We start from the raw sequence: 18,305 nt of genomic DNA, 5'->3' as shown, positions 1-18,305 counted from the left end.
GGTTCGAAATCTTGTTCAAAATGTAAAAATCTTGCATTCTTTGCACATTGTAGATAAGAAAATTGATGAACTCAATTTAAAATCAAATTGTGTTCAATCAAAAATCACAAATTTTTTTCATAAAAAGTGAAAATAAAACTAATATTTAGCAACGTAATTATTTTTTCCATCAATTTTTGCTTTATTATCTGTTAATTAGTTAATAATTTTTTAAATAACTTACGCAAAATTGCAAAGTCAATTTTCAATCATTCAACTGTCTTATGCAAAAAATATTCTTCAAAAAATTTGGATATAGTGAACCATCGGTTATCGTGGACACATTACTGAGTCCGCAGACGGTTCACTATAGCGGGGTTCGACTGTATATATATATATATATATATATATGAAATCTGAGTTAACAGTAAAGCTGCAAAAATAAAGATTATTTTGCTTTAAAAACTTGAAAATGAATACAAATGTATTTAAATCAATAAAAAAAAATTGTACAAATATTAATCACAAGATTTTTATATTTTTACATAGTATAAAAAATAGGAAGAAATAATTATAATTTTTTTATTTTCACTATGGCGAACATTTTGTTTTCAATATTGTAACAGAAACATTAATATGGTAATTGTTAAGATATGAGTTTCAATCTTAGGTAATTTCATAGCTTGATTTTGATTGTTGCTGATACAAATAAGATCTTATTGTTACACATCTGTTAAATATATTTACGAACATGGATGGTTTGAGTATTGGACAAAGCAAAAATAAGGTTTGATAGTGTGAATAATAAATGCATATCTACCTACATATAAAATTGAATGACTTTTTGCATGCATAACTTGATTTAGATCGTTTTTTTCACAATATCCTAAAAACTAAAACTTATTTCAATTTATCACTTTAGATTAAGTTTTCCTCAATAACTTTAAATAGCTGAATTGATAGGCAATGCATCCCTTCTTTTTTGTTCCAGTAATTTTCTGAATTATTTTGCAATAATTGATCCCCCTTTATATTTATACAATATTCAAAAAATATATTTTGTATTGTTTTAGCTAGGCTTTAAAGTTTATGAATTTTTTTTTTAGAAAACAGCTTGACATAAAAAATTTATAATAAGTTTACAACATATTTTAACATCAGTAGAAATTTATTTTGGCATGCTGACCTTTAATCCTTCAATAATCTCTTTAAGCCTCATGAAAGCCCTTTAGTCTTAATCATTGGCTGCAACTATAGTCATGAAAGTGGTGTCCAGCAAAGCAAAGATAATATATGCAGCAAGATAAGAAGACTGTTTCCAGCTCCACACAGTGGAAAACTGAAGTTAATGATCCTATCTAAAAAACAATATGAGGTTAGAGGGAAAACTAACTACAAAATACACAACAAACATTTATTCCTTAATATAACTTCTAATTACAGTGTCTTTTTCATTTTAGAGCTTCAAGTTTCATGCCATAAATACTGATGTTTCAGTTTCAATTATACCATTCAAATTTAATATATAGGGTTAGATGGTATAAAGTGGATTTAACTTTAACTAACAAAATTTATCAGATATAACAAGTAGAAGTAATTTAAGTTAATTTAAAACTATTAGCACATTTAAATTTACAGCAATAATAATCTTGGTGATCTGGAAGATAAAAGCAAATTAAATTTTAAGGATTCACATCCAACAGCATAATTAATCCAGACTAAATATTTTTATTCAAAGAACTTAATCATAAGTCAAATAAGTTTACAATTTAAAAATGAGTTGCTTCACTGCTACATAACTTACATTTTAGTTCGACAGGTTATTTAAAATTAATCATTTCTCTTTAGTTACGTCATACCAAAATTATACAACAATAAAAGAATTTACGGGCACATAAAAATATATTTAAAAAAAAATGGTAAAGGACTTATCCTAGAAGCGCGCGTGGCCGGCCACCCCGCATCCTTCCACAGATCACGTTGAATCTCCGTCGTCAGCAGCAGGGAATACCTAAAATCGAACTGCCGCTCTTTCCTCCCGCTCATGTATTCCTCCGCACCGAAGGGTGGCGCTACTGTCGCTTTGACTATTCACTCCTGTGAACGAATCCACTCTCAAGCAGGGGTGAAGGAAGGAATATTGGAAGGCGTTGAAGGATAGGGGTGTAAGTGAAAATCAGATGTGGTTGTTGATTAAAGTAAAAAAAAAAATATAGATTAAAAAAAAATGAGATTATTTAAATTAAAACGCGGTGCCCAAAAAGAATTAAATAAAATTGTGCCCATAAATAACTAACAAAATAACTTAAACATACCATCATAACACTCTAAAACCAAACCATTCAATTTTTTTTTGTGGAAAATTTGAATGAATTTTATAAACATTGGATTCATATAGATTAAATATGAGGCATAACTTATCTATTTAGCTTGATTTTTTTTTTTTTTTTTTTTTTTTTACAGTAATGTATTCAAAAGAACATGTTTTGATATAACCACTTAATCCCAAAGTCAAGTAAAGTAAGAATAGTTCTAGTGAGTATTAGTACATATATTTCATTCAAAAACTTATGTTAATATTTTTTTGGAAAAAAAATATATGCTCTTAAATAAATGTATCTTAAATACATTTTTAAAAAAAATAAGAACTAAATTTAAAAAATACTTTTTTTTTTCATATTGAAAAGTTAATGTTTAGGACTATAAAAATTACATTTCACTTCTAATAGTATATTTTGCTGAACTCTACACAATAGTGTTTGGTTTATTTGAAATATAAATAAGATTGTAAAAATTAATATCAGTAGTGGTAATTTAAAGTATTTTTACTTTTTACAGCAGACATATTTTTAATGAATTTAATTACTTTAAGGATATTGTTTTGTTTTCCATGAAAAAACTGCCATATGAAGGCAGAAACTAGCATGAAAACTCATCTATATCTTAATATGATCGTTAAGTAACAATATTATGCTACTTTGATAATTTGTTTAATTGTATAATATGTTTGTTATATCGCTATTCCTCCAATCATTCTTCTCTTCAAAAGATGAAATTTAAAACAAATTGTTTTTCATTGTTAAAATCATTATGTAGGGCTATAGTCAAACAAGTAACTTGTTTTTTAGCTATTTCATAATAAAATATAGAACATTAGATTCTTATTAAAACTAATACAGAAGTAAAGAAAATATCCTTACCACACAAAACTTAACTAAACCTAACCATATACCCTCTTTACCCTACCTCAGAAAACAATTCATAATAAATAGAATTTTAAAATTTCTTCTAAAATTTCTATGTAGATATGTTTTTTAGATATCTCTCTACTAGTTTGTACTAAAACTAATAGTTTTTGAAAGTTTCAAGTGATATTAGAAGAAAGTTCATCAACAGCTTAAACTAACAAACATTATAAGTCAATCATAATCAGATAGTTTGTAAACATCGAGTTTCTAAAACTGAATTAAAAATGCTTACCTCAATCCCAGTAAACATCTCTAAAAATATTGAACAAATTATCTCAGCATAAAAGGAGAGAATACATATTTTTTAACATATACAGCGCCGATTATCCGAACCCATATTATCCGAACGTCCAATTATCCGAATTATGTCTGAATTGCTTTTTTTTTTTTTTTAAGTTAAGAATACTTTTTTTTAACTTATAAAAAAAATTTCTAAATTTCTGAACGTTTCCGGTGAAAAGATGCCAGATTATGCAGCAGAAGAAATAGAAGACTGGTGTTGAGACACTGAAAACGTCCCAGGATTTTAAATTATGATGAAACTGTTGCTGAAATTTTGAGTGAAAATCGAAACTCCACAGACGAAGCTCAAGATAATGGACCTTCTCATATAGAAGCATGCAATTCATTAGATATTGCAATGAATTGGCTAGAACGTCAAAATGATGTTGATCCACTTCAGTTGATTTATTTAAAAAGAATAAGGGATATAGCTGCTCAAAAAAGAGCATCTTCTTTGAAACAAAAGTCTTTGCTGGATTTCTTTTGCAATGGAAAATAAAGAAAAGTGTGTTAAAAACAGTAATTGAAAAAAAAACTACAAAAGCTGAAATATGATTGAAATAATTCAAAATGAAACGAAGTAAAAAAAAAATAAATAAATAAAAAAATATTTAAAAATTGAAAAAAAAAAGAACTGTTAAACAGAGCTATATTAGATACTACTGCCTGTCCTAAACCTGGAAAAAGTGTGAAGGGAAGTTACTGCATAAATAATAATCATTTTAACTAGATTTTAAACAACTTTCCAATTATCCGAACTTTTCATTATCCGAAACACGTTCGGTCCCGGGCAGTTCGCACAATCGGCGCTCTACTGTACCCACTTTATCCCCATCTACACTTTTTACCAAAGCTGACTCTACAAAAAAAAAAATAAAAAAGCTGTAAATATCTTTTAATATTTTCACTTTTAAATACCTTTTTTTATTCCCTTCTGAGGATATCACTCCAAAAAAAGCTAGATATTTTGGCATTTCTAAATAATCAAGTAATTCTATTAAAAAGTGAATTTATACAAAATTTTACGAAACTTTTAGAACCACTATTGTGTTTGGCACACAAAATGAACTTAAAAAGCAGGAAAAATAACAATTACAGATCATATTGATAATTCAGAAGCGTAACACAAAATTTCTTGTTCAAGGAAAGGACTAGGGCAAAACAGAATTGCATACAGATCAAAAGTAACCAACCTTCTTGAGAAGAAAGTCACTATTTGAAAAAAAAAAGTACTATAAAAACATCAAATAAGTTTAAAAGTTATTAGAAACTCATAAATAATCACTTTAGGAATGCATATAAAGAATAAAGCATCAATTCAATTAAATGATATAATTAAGTTTAAATCAAAACATGCAAAGGAAATTTCTTTGAAATTATCTCTTATTTCAAAAAATAAATAATGAAAAGAAACAGAAAATGAACAATTCTACGATTGACAGCAACATCACTCGTGTTGCTTTCAATTTGTTGTCAATAGTCAGGTGAGTAACAGGGCTTGACGTTCCTCTATTTTTGGTACTCAAATGCAGTTTCATGATATGCAGTACGGTTGTCGTAAACAAAAACCAAAAATTACTTACAGAAAATTATCTAAGTAATACAATTCTAAAAATAATTTAACTACATTAAAAGAACACAAAACAAAATTAAACAAGAATTAAACTCACCGAACTATTAAAGAAACAACAATTAGTGCGTCTGACTTATTGTTCTTACAGATGTTTAGTTCAAAATAATCAGTACTTTGTTGGCAGCTAAATGGGGAATGAAACCATCAGCAATCATAGAATCAGTGGCTGGCATGTTAATCTATCACTGAAAAAAAATCAAATGAAATTTAATACAGCAACTAATAAAAACTTAACAATTAAATAACACAACTAACAGTTGATAATTTGAATGCAGTTTTGAAAAATTTCAAGCAAAATATAAGTAGCATTGTTAACTAAATAATAATTAGCACTAGTAATAGTATAATTTAAATAATTTTAATTACATTAAAATAGGGCAAGAAAATAAACTATAGATCAATATTTAAACTATCAACCCTACAGGACAAAACAAACCTTAATAAGTTTTACTACTTCTGGCATACATCTAGACTACATATCACACAGAGAAAAATAATAACTAATACCCACCTTTACTATTCATAATTGATATAGTTGTTTCCTCTGTGAATTCATGATATTGAATTTGAAGGAAGGTGACAATATTAGAATCCATACCTCACAGTAAAATTAATAACTTTTGCCATGCATTTTTTACAGCCTGCATTTTTTATCTGCCATACTAAACAGTAGATTTTATACTTCTAGTTTAATGATTAGAGGTAATAGTTTAGTTTATGAGTTCTTTTCCACTTCGCTCTAAAGAGGAAAAAGTTATATGAAAATTTTATGCAATATAAATTCACCGAAGGAAAGATTGACAAGTTATCGCTCTAAGTTGCATTGATCACTGAGCCTTTAACAACTAAGTAGTTTAAAAAGACATTTTCTTTACAGAATGAGGTAATTCTCTATCATTCCAACAGGCAACCACCAGCACTTCGCTTAGTTATGAATTGATACCAGTATGGAAACGATTCTGTATTGATATTTTAATTCAAAAATATTTTGCAGCAAGAACTTAATGAAGAGTTTATGTTGCAACTCTGGTGTACATTAGAGTCTGTCATCTAGTAAGCCAGATGCAGAAAGAAATATGGTGCTGCAATCAAAATCAAATGCTCTTTAGTCGTGTAATGAGGTACAGATTGTTTCCAATGAGGATTTTTTACATAACCAAGCTAATGTGTAAAGTAGACAATGTTAGACAAAAAATTAACATTTCATAGCCACATAGACATCATACTGAAAACAGGTACTGACTTAGAAACTTAAGGGAAAAACTAACCCTTCCTACCATTTTAGGAAAAAAATAAAACTGTGTTCTCAAATTGGCCTAAAATAAAAATTAAACTGGAAAAAGTATTGAAAAAAAGAACTTTTAAAGTACTTAGTATGCCACTAAGTCAGAAAGTGAAAGTTAGACTAGCATGGATGTTATTTCATTCTCTGTTCTATCTGTCTTTACTGTGGAAGATGCATTAGCACATCTATTATGGTGCATCTGGGTGGCTAACAAATCTGCCCTACTCATATTTGAATGAGGAGTGTCAATCAAGTAGGCATTGAAGAAAAAAATATTTCTTTTAGATAGAAAACACCCATAATAAAATTTTAGTTGTGTTAAAATGTATTTAAACTTAATAATACTTAAATAAATTAAAAAATAAAATTAAATAATACTTAATTAAATTTTAAAAAATTGTGAAAATTAATTTCTGTAAATTTCTTTGTTTCTCATTCTTTTTATGTATATTAAGTTGAAACTAAATTAAAAATCACAATACAGATCCTGTTTTGCTAATAAAAATAACAACATTAAAAGAATAGAACTAAAATTTAGGATTCTGAGAATGTTATGAAATATTTAGATTTATGCATTCATTTAAATATTTTTTAGAAAAATATTATTTTATCTTAATACATCTTTAATTTTGAAATTTTCCCTTTTGACGTGAATTATTAAGTTATGAGACTAAAAAATTAAGATTCCAAAATTGTAATTAATTTGGGTGAAGTTATCGGTTGAACAAGAGAAAATTAAAATGTTAAAAAATTTAAGAGCCTTCTCTGAATTGATTGACATGCGCAGGAAAAAGAGTATCATCATCCTCTTTAACCCTCAAATGACTATAAACGGATGGGAAACAGTAAAACATTATTTAAATATCTGTATTCAATTTTCATCAATAAACTAATGTTTGTCATTTACTCAACTTTGCAACATCTTTCGAACAGTTAATACAAGATTGTTCTGAAATTAAAAACTAGAAACAGATTGTTTCTTTAAAAATTATGTCTAAACAATTCTGTGACAATCATTTTTAAAAAGGTAGTTCTGGTTTATTACATTTGCATGCCTTTAGATTTTTGAAAATATCTTTGTGTTTATGTAACTTGCATCAATAAAGTACTATTAGAATCATTCAAATTAAACAACAAAAAAAAATTTAAAACATCTGAAAAGAAGCAAGTGTACAGCATTAAATCCACATCCCAATTGTATTACACATCATATAATTTCATTACATTAAGCTTATGAGAAAATATCTAGAACACTTGCAAAAATTAACAAAAACTTTCTATATTTAATAAAGACTTTTTTTTAATTCTTAAATAGTATGACTCTTTAGAACTACACACTATCATTAAAAGTTTGTGAAGAACAAAAAACATTAACAAAATTAAATTATTTTTTTTGTAAAACTCAAGAAAACAAAGGAAGAGGTCTCTTAATTAGACTCTATTTTGCCACTTAGCCCAAAAAGGCTTGTAAGGGTTCTGTATAGGACAATACATACTTACCTGCCTTTATTTTTTGAGCTGAAAAAATAACTAAAACTAAAAACTAGCAGATGTATAGAAAAAGGCTAATAGAGCATGTTCAGAAAACATGCAGTCATAAGTAGTAAAAAGTACTGAAAACAGCACTGAAACATCAATAAAATTTTAAAAGAAAGCACATTTTTTTGTTTCTAACAATCTTGGCATTATACGAGAGAATATCTAATCAAATAATGAATATCGAAGCACAGTTGAAACCATCAGGGATGAACACAAGGGGATACCAAGAAAGGTAAGTTGGCATAGATATTCCTGGGAGAACGTGATTTTTCTTAATAGTATTTCATATAATTTTGTAGTCCTAAAACTGTTAACTAGACTTGAATACTTACAATAATTAATTATGTTCAGTCTGTTAAACTTTTCTTAAAGTATTGGGGAAAAAAAGATCTTGATTTTTTAAAAATAGCATACTTTTTTGTAACAATGCAATTTTGTCAGAATGAATCTTTTGTATATGTATGCTCTTTGCCTATTTAATAATTCCTATTCTACATGAAATACTGCAAAGCATGAAATTTTTTAACTTAAAAATATCTTATGAACATTGCCTTGGGAGAAGGGAATACATAACAAAGAGCTCTGACAACAGAAAACTGCTCATTAATTCCTGTCACTCTCAACATCTGAATACAATTTTTTCCCACTGTTATGTGTTCTTGTAATATTGGACTTTTACTATGTGCATTTGACTCATAAAATAAAGAGATTAAAAAAGTTCTTACCTACAAATTGCAAGAGTACAGTGGTCTATTGGAAGGTTGAACTTGATGCATAACTTCTTAAACAAACTTGCAAAACTGACATCACCAAGAGCAGAATCCCATTTAATTAAGTCAAAAGACTTACTTTCTTGACACATAAAGATAAACCTAAGTGGCTTCTTCATAGTTCTTCCAACTCAAAAGCAATAAAGTAAATAACATGTTCACTTATCCTGTGTCTTCTTCAGATGACTAAGATAATCTTGCAAAAAATTACTTACTGAATGGATTTTATTCAATAGCACTTTCACCGATAACAAAAGCTTAAAAACTTTTAAAGCAGTTCTTGGTTTGCATACACAGTTCAACAAAAGTATACAAAGTTTTTAATGTTCGATAAAATATATAAGTCGAACATTCAAATAATTCAGGAAACAAGTTGCTTGATGTTCCATATAAGTAGGGCTAATGATATCAAATAAAGTTTAGACATTAGCTAAATTTCTTTAAACAGAATAACCATTTTTTTAGCACCATACATTAATTTATCAGATTGCGTACTTTCTAATAAAATATTAGATTCAAAAGAAATTTGGCAGCCTAGCTAGCAACTGTAAATAAAACAAAATCTTGGCATATTTTTTACTGGTAAAAGAAAAATATATAAGTCACTTACTTTGAAAAATTCTTCAAGTATTTTACTCAGAGTAAAATAAAATTTTATGAAATGATTTAAAACGCGATGTTGAGAGCAAGGTTGGAGTTTTTGCCGGCAAAAAGGGGTTTTTGCCAGGACAGTGGCAAAAACCTGGTAAAAACCGGCAAAAACTGGTAAAAACCGGCAAAAACCAAATTATCTAAATTGCTGATTAAATATTTATACAAAATACTTGAAACAAATTTAAATCAATCATAAGGAATAATAATTTTGATACATTTTCATGAAAAAATTATTTTTAATATATTAATAATTAATATACCTAAGGGTAATAATTTTTAAAAGATTGAAAGTTTTTGATCTCTTTTCATTTTAGAATCCTAAAATAAATGTTTTTTTACAAATAAATAAATATTATTATTTGTATAATATTATTATTTATTATAAAAAATTATTATTTGTACAATAATTAACTACACATGTTGATAGATATTTTATGCTTTAAATTATAGTTATATTAATTTAAAATAAGTTCATTTCACTGGAAAAAAGAGAATAATCACAAATTTTCCAATCAATAATGTTTTAAACTACTAAAATGATATATTATTACATTATCATTTAATTATGGAATAATAGTTTTGTTAATTTTTTTGTAATTATTTATATTCATAGTATATATTTCAATTTTAGGAATAATTTTGTATCAAAAATGTGTTTTTGTCCTCTCATCTTGGAAAATATAGGTTTTTGCCACTTTTTGCCACTTTGCTTGGCAAAAACCTGTTTTTGCCAGGACGGTTTTTACCGGTATTTACCATGGTTTTTTCCACCTGCGGCAAAATCTTGCCAACCCTGGTTGAGAGAAAAAAAAACGCTTTTTAAGAAGAAAAATCCTTTGGACAAAATTTTAAAAAAAAAAATTTTTTAATTTCTTCAGCTTGCTTTGTAACATGTTCTTTGAGTTGTTAGAATTTAGAAAGATAAAAAATAGAAACAAAATTGAAAATATATATGTATGCTAATAAAGTTTTATGCAATCTTTAACAGAAAAAGAGTTCAAAAACACTTAACCTAACATAGATATTACATTCTGTATTGTATTCATATTAAGATTGAATCTCTAATCATTCAGAATGGAACAGAAAGTTTCTGAATACCAATACAAATATCCAGCATTCTTAAATCTGTAATTCAATACTAAAGCTTGTTAATATAACATTTTAAAGCTTTAGTTAAGAAATTCTTGATAAAATAAGATTTCTTTTTTCAATTAATTTACTTTCAGTTTACTATCAAACTAAATGGAAAAACTTACTTCACTGTGTAAATTTAGTTTACTGTATAAAATTATGCAGAATATGTGTTGAAGGCTAAGTAAAAAATTTGGCTCTCAGCAAACATTGCCATAATTTTACAATTCACCAAGGTAATTGAAAAATCAGTATTTTAATATCTGCCTTACATTTTTTGACTTGCTTCAGCAAGCCGTCAAGCTTTTTGGAAAATAAGATTAACAAAACAATTCAGTTTTAAAATTAATTTCTTTTAAAACAGCCGGAAATTTCATTCAAATTAAGGTATTAAGTTGAAAAAATTCATAACAGAATTCAAGATGCTGAAGGAAAACAAAATTTTTTTGTTTAACTGTAAAATAAAACAAAACTTATTAATCTAAGCATCATATAATATTTTAAGTCTAAATTTATTTCTTAAAAAAGGATATTTGATTTTAGCTTTGGAAAAGGAATAAAAAAAATTTGTAGAAACAATGCAAACTAAGCAAATTTCTATTTTATTTTATTAATTAATTAATTTATTTATTTTTGAAAATAAACTTGGGGCTTTCTTAGTTTCCGATAAAAAAAAATTCATCACTGATGAAATGAATTAGCGTATACTGACATAACTCATCAGAAAAAAATTAAGTAAAATGTGCACACAAAAAAAAATTTATGAATAGTTTTTTGCTTTAATGATCAGATTTTCAAGAACTCAGATCTCAATGATCAGATTTAGTGCAAATCCTAATGGTTCAAAGAGTGATCTCCAATTTTCCAATTAATTAGTGCAGAATATTTTTTAAGTTAAAGTTGGACACTGAATCATATTTTCTCATAAAAAGAATTCAATTTCTCTTTTATGATTTAGGTTTTTTGACAATCAAAATTCGGAGAAACATAATCTGAAATATGGTGCCAATAGATAAGTTAAGAAAGTTTTGGAAGTTTAAGCTTCTTAATATTAATTTACTTCTAACATATTTTACAATAAAACAGAAAATTTATAAGCTAATAAAAACTGAAAAACGTTGTACACAATTAAATTATTAGCGAAAGATATATAGTTTCCAACAACATATTATATTTAATTAAGATAGAAAAATATTGAAGTGTAAGATATACTATTTTTACACCCTTTTAAACAATGTTATTTTTAATGACCAAGCACAAAACTTTAATAAAATATGGTGAAAAAGTTTTCTGTGTAACAAAATGTTGGAAAAATCTGTATTTTTAAACCTTTACCTTTAATTGAAATATGTAATTTAAATTCTGTAATTCATCATTTAAAATTACAAAGTTTAAATTGGGTTAAATTATTATAATTTACAATTACAGAATTTTTTGATGATTATTAAGAAAAAATAAATAATAAATACTTTATTCAAAATTATTTTATGTTCGATAAACTTAAACTATAAAAATTTTTGAATTGAATGCAAAAATTTTTTATTTGCAGAAAAACTTCAAGATAACGTGAAGATTAAAATAAACTTAACTTTGGAAAGAAAACAAAAGGTATGTTTAGTAACGTATGTCTGATTTCAGAATTTAAAATATTGTCACCATAAACTAATTGGCAAATATGAAGCATTTAATTTACACTGATCATCATTAGAACAAACATTATTTAGAATATCTTTTTTGAGCACAACACATACAATGACTGAAACAGACCATTACTGCCTTTTTTAAAGTCCATATTTTAATGTTATAGTAATTTTTTAAAAAAAGATGAAAATAAAATAAAAATTCTTAAAATTTTAAGGGAAACTTGATTGGGAATGAAAAATTGGAATAAAAAAAATAAATATGGGCTCATTCATTATTTAACTCACCTGAAATCCAGATTTAAAATAAATTTTCCATGAGTTCCAAATGAGAGACATAAAAATAATAAAAAACACAAAAAAACATACAAGTACTTAGCTTTTACAAATAACAAAAGTTAAAATGCAATAGATTAAATAAAGCTTAATAAATTATTGAATAAACAAAAAAAAATTACACATAGAACCAAAAATGACAGGTCTCGAAATTTAAAAATTTTGCATGCAAATAACATTGATATCAAACAAAAGATCAGAAAAATAAATTTGAAGATTTAAAAAATTTAGCACTATAGTTCTGAGTTATAAGTTTCCAAGCAGTTTTCACAAATAAAATATAACCTTGTCATCTTTCACAAAATGTAAAGTAAATTACAGAAAGCATTTTTGTAATTCTTCCAACTGCGTCATTCCACATCAGATCAATCACTTCAGGGCCGACCCCTTTGATTTTAATGAAATTATTTGGAATGGATAAATGTGATAAAATAAGCAACTATTATCAATTTGTAGATATTTTATTTGAAAATTGTCAAAGTTTTGGACATTTGAATGAAGTAAAGTTTCCATAAAAAACGACAAACTTGCATACAGAGAAATTGGTAGCAACTTTTTGTCTAATTATAGCAGAAGAAAATTTCAAACTACAAGACCTATCAATTGAAACAACATATGACATTCTGAAACTAGGTCAAACATTCAAAGTAACCTGATTTGATCTTTGTCCTAAAATAACTCGTAGCATGTGGTCTCAAAAAATTATGAATAAAGTACATTTTCTTATTGCAACATTCCTTAACTTAAGTAAGAATTAGTACCTAGGAGTCTTAAGAGAAAAAAAGGTATAAAGAGTTAAACACTGTATAATTAAAAGTGTTATGCTTTTCAATGCAAGCAACAAATATTTCTTTTCTTGGGAGAAAAATATTAAGTTTTAAAATTACTAATATAAATAATATATTTTTTAATAAATCAACACATATTAACAGAACAACACATATCGACAAATCAACACATATCACTTTATTAAAACATCCTTTATTTCAACCTTCTCATTTTTATGTGTTATTAATTTACTTATTTTTCATAATACATTTTTCAGAATTTTAAAAATTAAAATCCATTTTTTAGTTTAATCAAAAAATAAAATATTTTATTAAGTTATTGAGAGTTATTAATTTTACTAACTTTATAACAAATTTATAAATGTTTTAAAAGTAACAATATTTCAATTGCTTAATCAAATAAATGTCCTGATTATAAAAGAGAGAAGACAATTGCACTATACAAAATAAACTGATAGAAGTTACTTGAATATTTATTATTTTTTATTTTATTTAATAATAGTCAAAAAAATTTTGAATGGTAAGGTATGCAGTTTTTTACATCATTTTAAAGAATATAATTTTACAAGACAATATACAAAATTTGTCCAATAGTTCCTGAGAAATCAAATTTTAAATATCTAATTTTTTTAAAAATTTAATATCTCCGGAACTATTCAACCAATTTTGCTCAAATTTTGTACCTTGCCACATAAAATTATATTCTTTAAAATGATGCAAAAAAAAACGCACACACAAATTTTGTAATTGAGTGCAAAAATGTAATTCATTTAAAATCTTTTTGAAATATAGTGAAACACGCAAAATGAACCATAGGGGATACAAACTTTGGAGCGCTGTCCTGTCAAACTATTGAAACCATATTTCCCAGATTACAGCGACCCACTATATTTAGGAATCAGAAATCTGAATCCATGTAAAAAAAAAAGGCATATTTAGTCAGAGAAAATACATTTTCATATCTGATTTTGTAACTTAAAATATTGTCTGCACCCCTTTTAATTGGAATCTTTTTTAAAAACGAATAGATTACAATTTGGACAAAACAGTGAAAAAAATTAAAAATTGGCAAAAGTTTTAAAAGATTACTATAGTTATCCAAAAAGAAGGAATTCTCAAACAATGTCGGATGAATCTACTGTTTCCCAGCTGAAAGAAAAGTTTCAAGAATTATCTCAAGCTCCAAATACAGTAGAATCCCAATTTTACATTTTATCTTGGAACAGTGCTAAAAAACATTAGAACAGGGGAAAAGGTAACATCGGGTCATAAAAAAAAAAACATAAGCATATTTTTCAAAAATTGACACTAAGAGATAATACTGAAAGGAGTTTTTAAATCAATTCAGTGAAAAAAATATACATTAGAAAATATGCCTCACTCCTCTCTCAAGAAGAAATTTCATTTCACCACTAAAAAAAAAAAAAAAAAAAAAAAAAANAAAAAAAAAAAAAAAAAAAAAAAAAAAAAAAACGTACAGAGGAAAGTTTTTGAGTATCATTTACAATAAAATAACAGAGCTGTCTGTGAAAAAAAACTTAGCCACTATTTTTTCCGATGAAAACATCTAACTTTACTGGGCTATAAGGTTGAAAATCGAATTCAGTTTTAAATTTATGAATAAACTAAGTTTTAAATATTTAAATGCAACCAATGTATATTTAAAATATTTATGGAAAGCGTAAGTATTAGACCCCAATTTTAAATTTCTGGACACCCTCTCAAGGAAAAGATATGCCTAAGTGCTAATGAAAGCAAGATCAAGACTGTGTAGTTAAATAATTAAAAAGTGCCTTTAGAGGATACTTGTTGCTGTGTTGTTTTATGGGACTGCTGATGGTGGGTAGGATATAAGCTTAGAGTAAATTAAGGTATATTTTTTAAAGCCTCATTGACTTTTGTTGTCATAGTTGTGCGAACAGAAGCTTAGGACTTTAAAAGTAGACAAAACAAAGATTATTATGAATGTTGATGTACAAACAACAGGTTAAGATTTTTTAATACGGGTGAAGGAGATGAAAATGTCTTAGATGTTACTAGATATAGTTGTATAGTATACAACTTATATGAATTCTTCAGATCTTTGATGTTGACACTTCAAAGTACAAATTCTTACATGTGTAGAAGAATATTGCAGTGATAAATTTTTTGTTTAATATTTTGAGACAGTATGTTTTGGGATATTTCAGGTCAAATGACCAATCAAGTCACTTTAAAAGTTTGACCTAGCCTCAGAAAGTGTTGAAAAGCATCTATTGAAAGCCTCAATTCTTAGCTTTACGATGGTTTCGAAAGTTTCTTCTGCTATAATTTGAAAACAATTACATCCACTTGCTAGTTCAGTTGCTTTTCATGAAAATTTTATTATTTAAAAGTTTATAACTTGAACAATTTTCAAATTAAAACTTGATGCAATTAATTAATGCCCATTTCACCAAATTTATTTAAAATCATGGGTTCGGTCTTAAACTGATAGATATGACATGGAATGACACAATATTACCAAAGCATTAACCATATTAGTACTAAAACAAATTGCAAAATAACAGAATATTACCACACAAATAGCTTTCAAATATAAAACTCAAATGAATAAGGAAAAAGATAAATATGAAATAAAATAAGTTTAGAAGAAAAAAAGCTAAATATTATGATAAAAATTTAATTAAAATATTTTATTAAAATTTGGAAATCAAAAAAAGGAATCAGACATAGAAGTAAATCTAAAATTTTTTTAGTTTTTCAATAAAAAAAGATGAACATTAAATGGGGAAAAAAAAAAAAAGCTTAATGAGATATTGAAGAGAAGCCTAAAAATTTCCAATTTTTCACCAAAGTAGCTCCAATTCCAGAAGTGTGTTTTTTGAATAAATTTGGAAACCTTTCCAATAAACTTTCTATATCTGTAGCATTTACATTTGAATCAATCTTGATTAAATATGAGCATATGCAATCAATACTAACTCCAAAGGGATGGACATTCAAGAATGTCGCAATCAAAGCAATTAAACACATCTCATGTTGAGTAATAGTGCTCATACTATTACCGCTTTCATCTACAGAACTGGATCTAACATCATGTGATTGGCTAGAAGCGGTGTTAAGACCTTGAGTAGCTACAAATTCTTCTTTAAATTTTTCTAATTCAGATAACTCTGCTTGTTTTGCTATAGCTTCTTTCTTTTCTTGCAGAATTTGAGCATATGTATTACAAGTTGATTCCATCTTTATTTTTAATGTAGCATTTTTTTCAACAGCATTTTGATAACGAGTCCTCAACTCCTCTACTTCTTCACGCAGTTTCCGAACTTCATCTTTAGATATGCCTTTGGTATTTTCAGAAATATTTGATGATTTTTGCTCTTCTTCCTCTCCTTCACTTAGTTCCATTTCATCTTCAACACGTTCTTCAACTAATTCTCTGGAATGGGTTTTGATGATCATCAATGTTTTTTTTCTCATTATCTCAATTTCTTTTCTTTGAGCTTTTGTGAAAATATCCATTGAAGATGGTAAGCTTTGAATTGTTTCAAAAACTTTATATATCTCATTGAAACATAAAGAAATATAAGTCATTTTTTGCTGCATCTGTTCCTTGGCAATGGACATTTTTTCTTCTAACTCTTCTTTCTCATTGAACAATGTCTGCAAATGAAAAATTGCACACTTAATCATAGAATAAAAACTTCCAAAAGTTTTCTTGTTACATTCTCCTCTTTCTAACCAAGTAATCAAAACATGAGTAGCAGATTTGAAATGTTCTTTGCTCTTAAGTTTATCAGTTAACAGATTTGCTTCATGCTCAGAATAATAAACAACAGGTGGTGGCGTTGGAGGATTTAAAGCTTCTTGCTCCTTTCTTTCTCGATGACGAGCTTCTCTTTGTAATGCCCGTTGCAAACATTCCCATTCATACTCATCATCACTTGCTTTAGCAAAATCAACATGGAGCCTTCCAGAATAAGCGCTTTCGTCTTTATTTTCTATTTTTAATCTATAGCCTAATAACATCATTGCTTGGTCTACATAAGCTTCTGCAATAAACCGCACATGGCAAAAATTCTTTTTACTCATTCGAACAGTACTTATTTCACCACATCTACTAAAGATTTCACGGACTATTTCTTCGGAAATTTTTTCCGGTAAGCCTCCAACAAACACAGTTTTACAACCTGGATGTCTTTCTCTCGTCTTAAAATGTTGCCCTGGATGAGGAGGATAAAGAACACAAGAGGATAAAGTGATAGTTTCCTTAACTGGAGGAATCATCATAGAGTTGTCTGGAGGATACATAGGATATGGTAAATAGTTTCCCATCATACCATACATATCACCTGTCATGGGCATGTAGGCTGCATAAGGATTGATACCAGCACTTGTACTAGGTATCATATCCATGCCTGAGCTAACAGGAAGTGAAGTAGAAGCTTGCATTGTATTCGGAGGCATTCCCATGCCATCCATTTGGTAACTAGGCCACTGAGGATTCATTGCAGCATACATGTTAAAAGGAGTCATCATAGAAAGAGATCGTTGATTTGGATCAACATCATTCTGTTCTGGAACGCCATAATAATAAGCAGAAAAAGTCTGAGCTATTGCAGGAATTGTTGGTTGCAGCGAGTGAGATTGATGCGATTGTTGCGACGAGATCGTTGGATGAGATGGCTGTAACTGCTGCTGAATATTAGAATTTGAATTTATCTGCTCTTTATTAGAGTTTACTTCTTTATTAATATTTGTCAGATTTCTAGAGTGAGGGTTATCTTTCTTACATTCTTTCTCAGGACTCCGTTCTCTTTTTTTACCTTGCGTGCAATTCATATCTTATATCTACTTTCTTGTCAGTGATAATTGGAACAAGACGGATTAAATGATCGAAATTCAGTTCCACTCGACTTATTTTTGTTTTCAGAAGGAAAATCTGTACTTCTGTTATCTATTGTGGTAAATGAAAGTAATGAACGAATTTGATGATCAACTAGATTTAATTATGGTAGTGTATAACGTGAGGATGCCT

General features: G+C 27.3%; 1 protein-coding gene across 5 annotated transcripts in view; it reads right to left on the bottom strand.

The window, feature by feature from the left end:
- Window positions 1–18,305, bottom strand: part of LOC107445216 (ecto-NOX disulfide-thiol exchanger 2) — a 23,408-nt gene extending 5,103 nt beyond the window's left edge. The window contains exons 1-5 of one of the 5 annotated variants that reach the window (XM_043046755.2): window positions 16,333–18,299; window positions 14,375–14,434; window positions 8,692–9,135; window positions 5,180–5,327; window positions 1,166–1,337 (exon numbers count right to left, since the gene is read on the bottom strand). In XM_043046755.2, the coding sequence (XP_042902689.1) occupies window positions 14,421–14,434; window positions 16,333–18,109 (1,791 nt within the window). In that variant the 5' untranslated portion in view covers window positions 18,110–18,299 and the 3' untranslated portion in view covers window positions 1,166–1,337; window positions 5,180–5,327; window positions 8,692–9,135; window positions 14,375–14,420. Of the gene's footprint in view, window positions 1–1,165; window positions 1,338–5,179; window positions 5,328–8,691; window positions 9,534–14,374; window positions 14,435–16,249 lie in introns of those variants that run through there. The other 4 variants (XM_043046756.2, XR_011637039.1, XM_043046753.2 and 1 more) reach the window with 4 other exon arrangements.

Source organism: Parasteatoda tepidariorum, chromosome 6 (assembly GCF_043381705.1).
Source record: "Parasteatoda tepidariorum isolate YZ-2023 chromosome 6, CAS_Ptep_4.0, whole genome shotgun sequence".
Lineage (NCBI taxonomy): Eukaryota > Metazoa > Arthropoda > Arachnida > Araneae > Theridiidae > Parasteatoda > Parasteatoda tepidariorum.
This window is presented reverse-complemented; position numbering and strand designations above follow the sequence as displayed.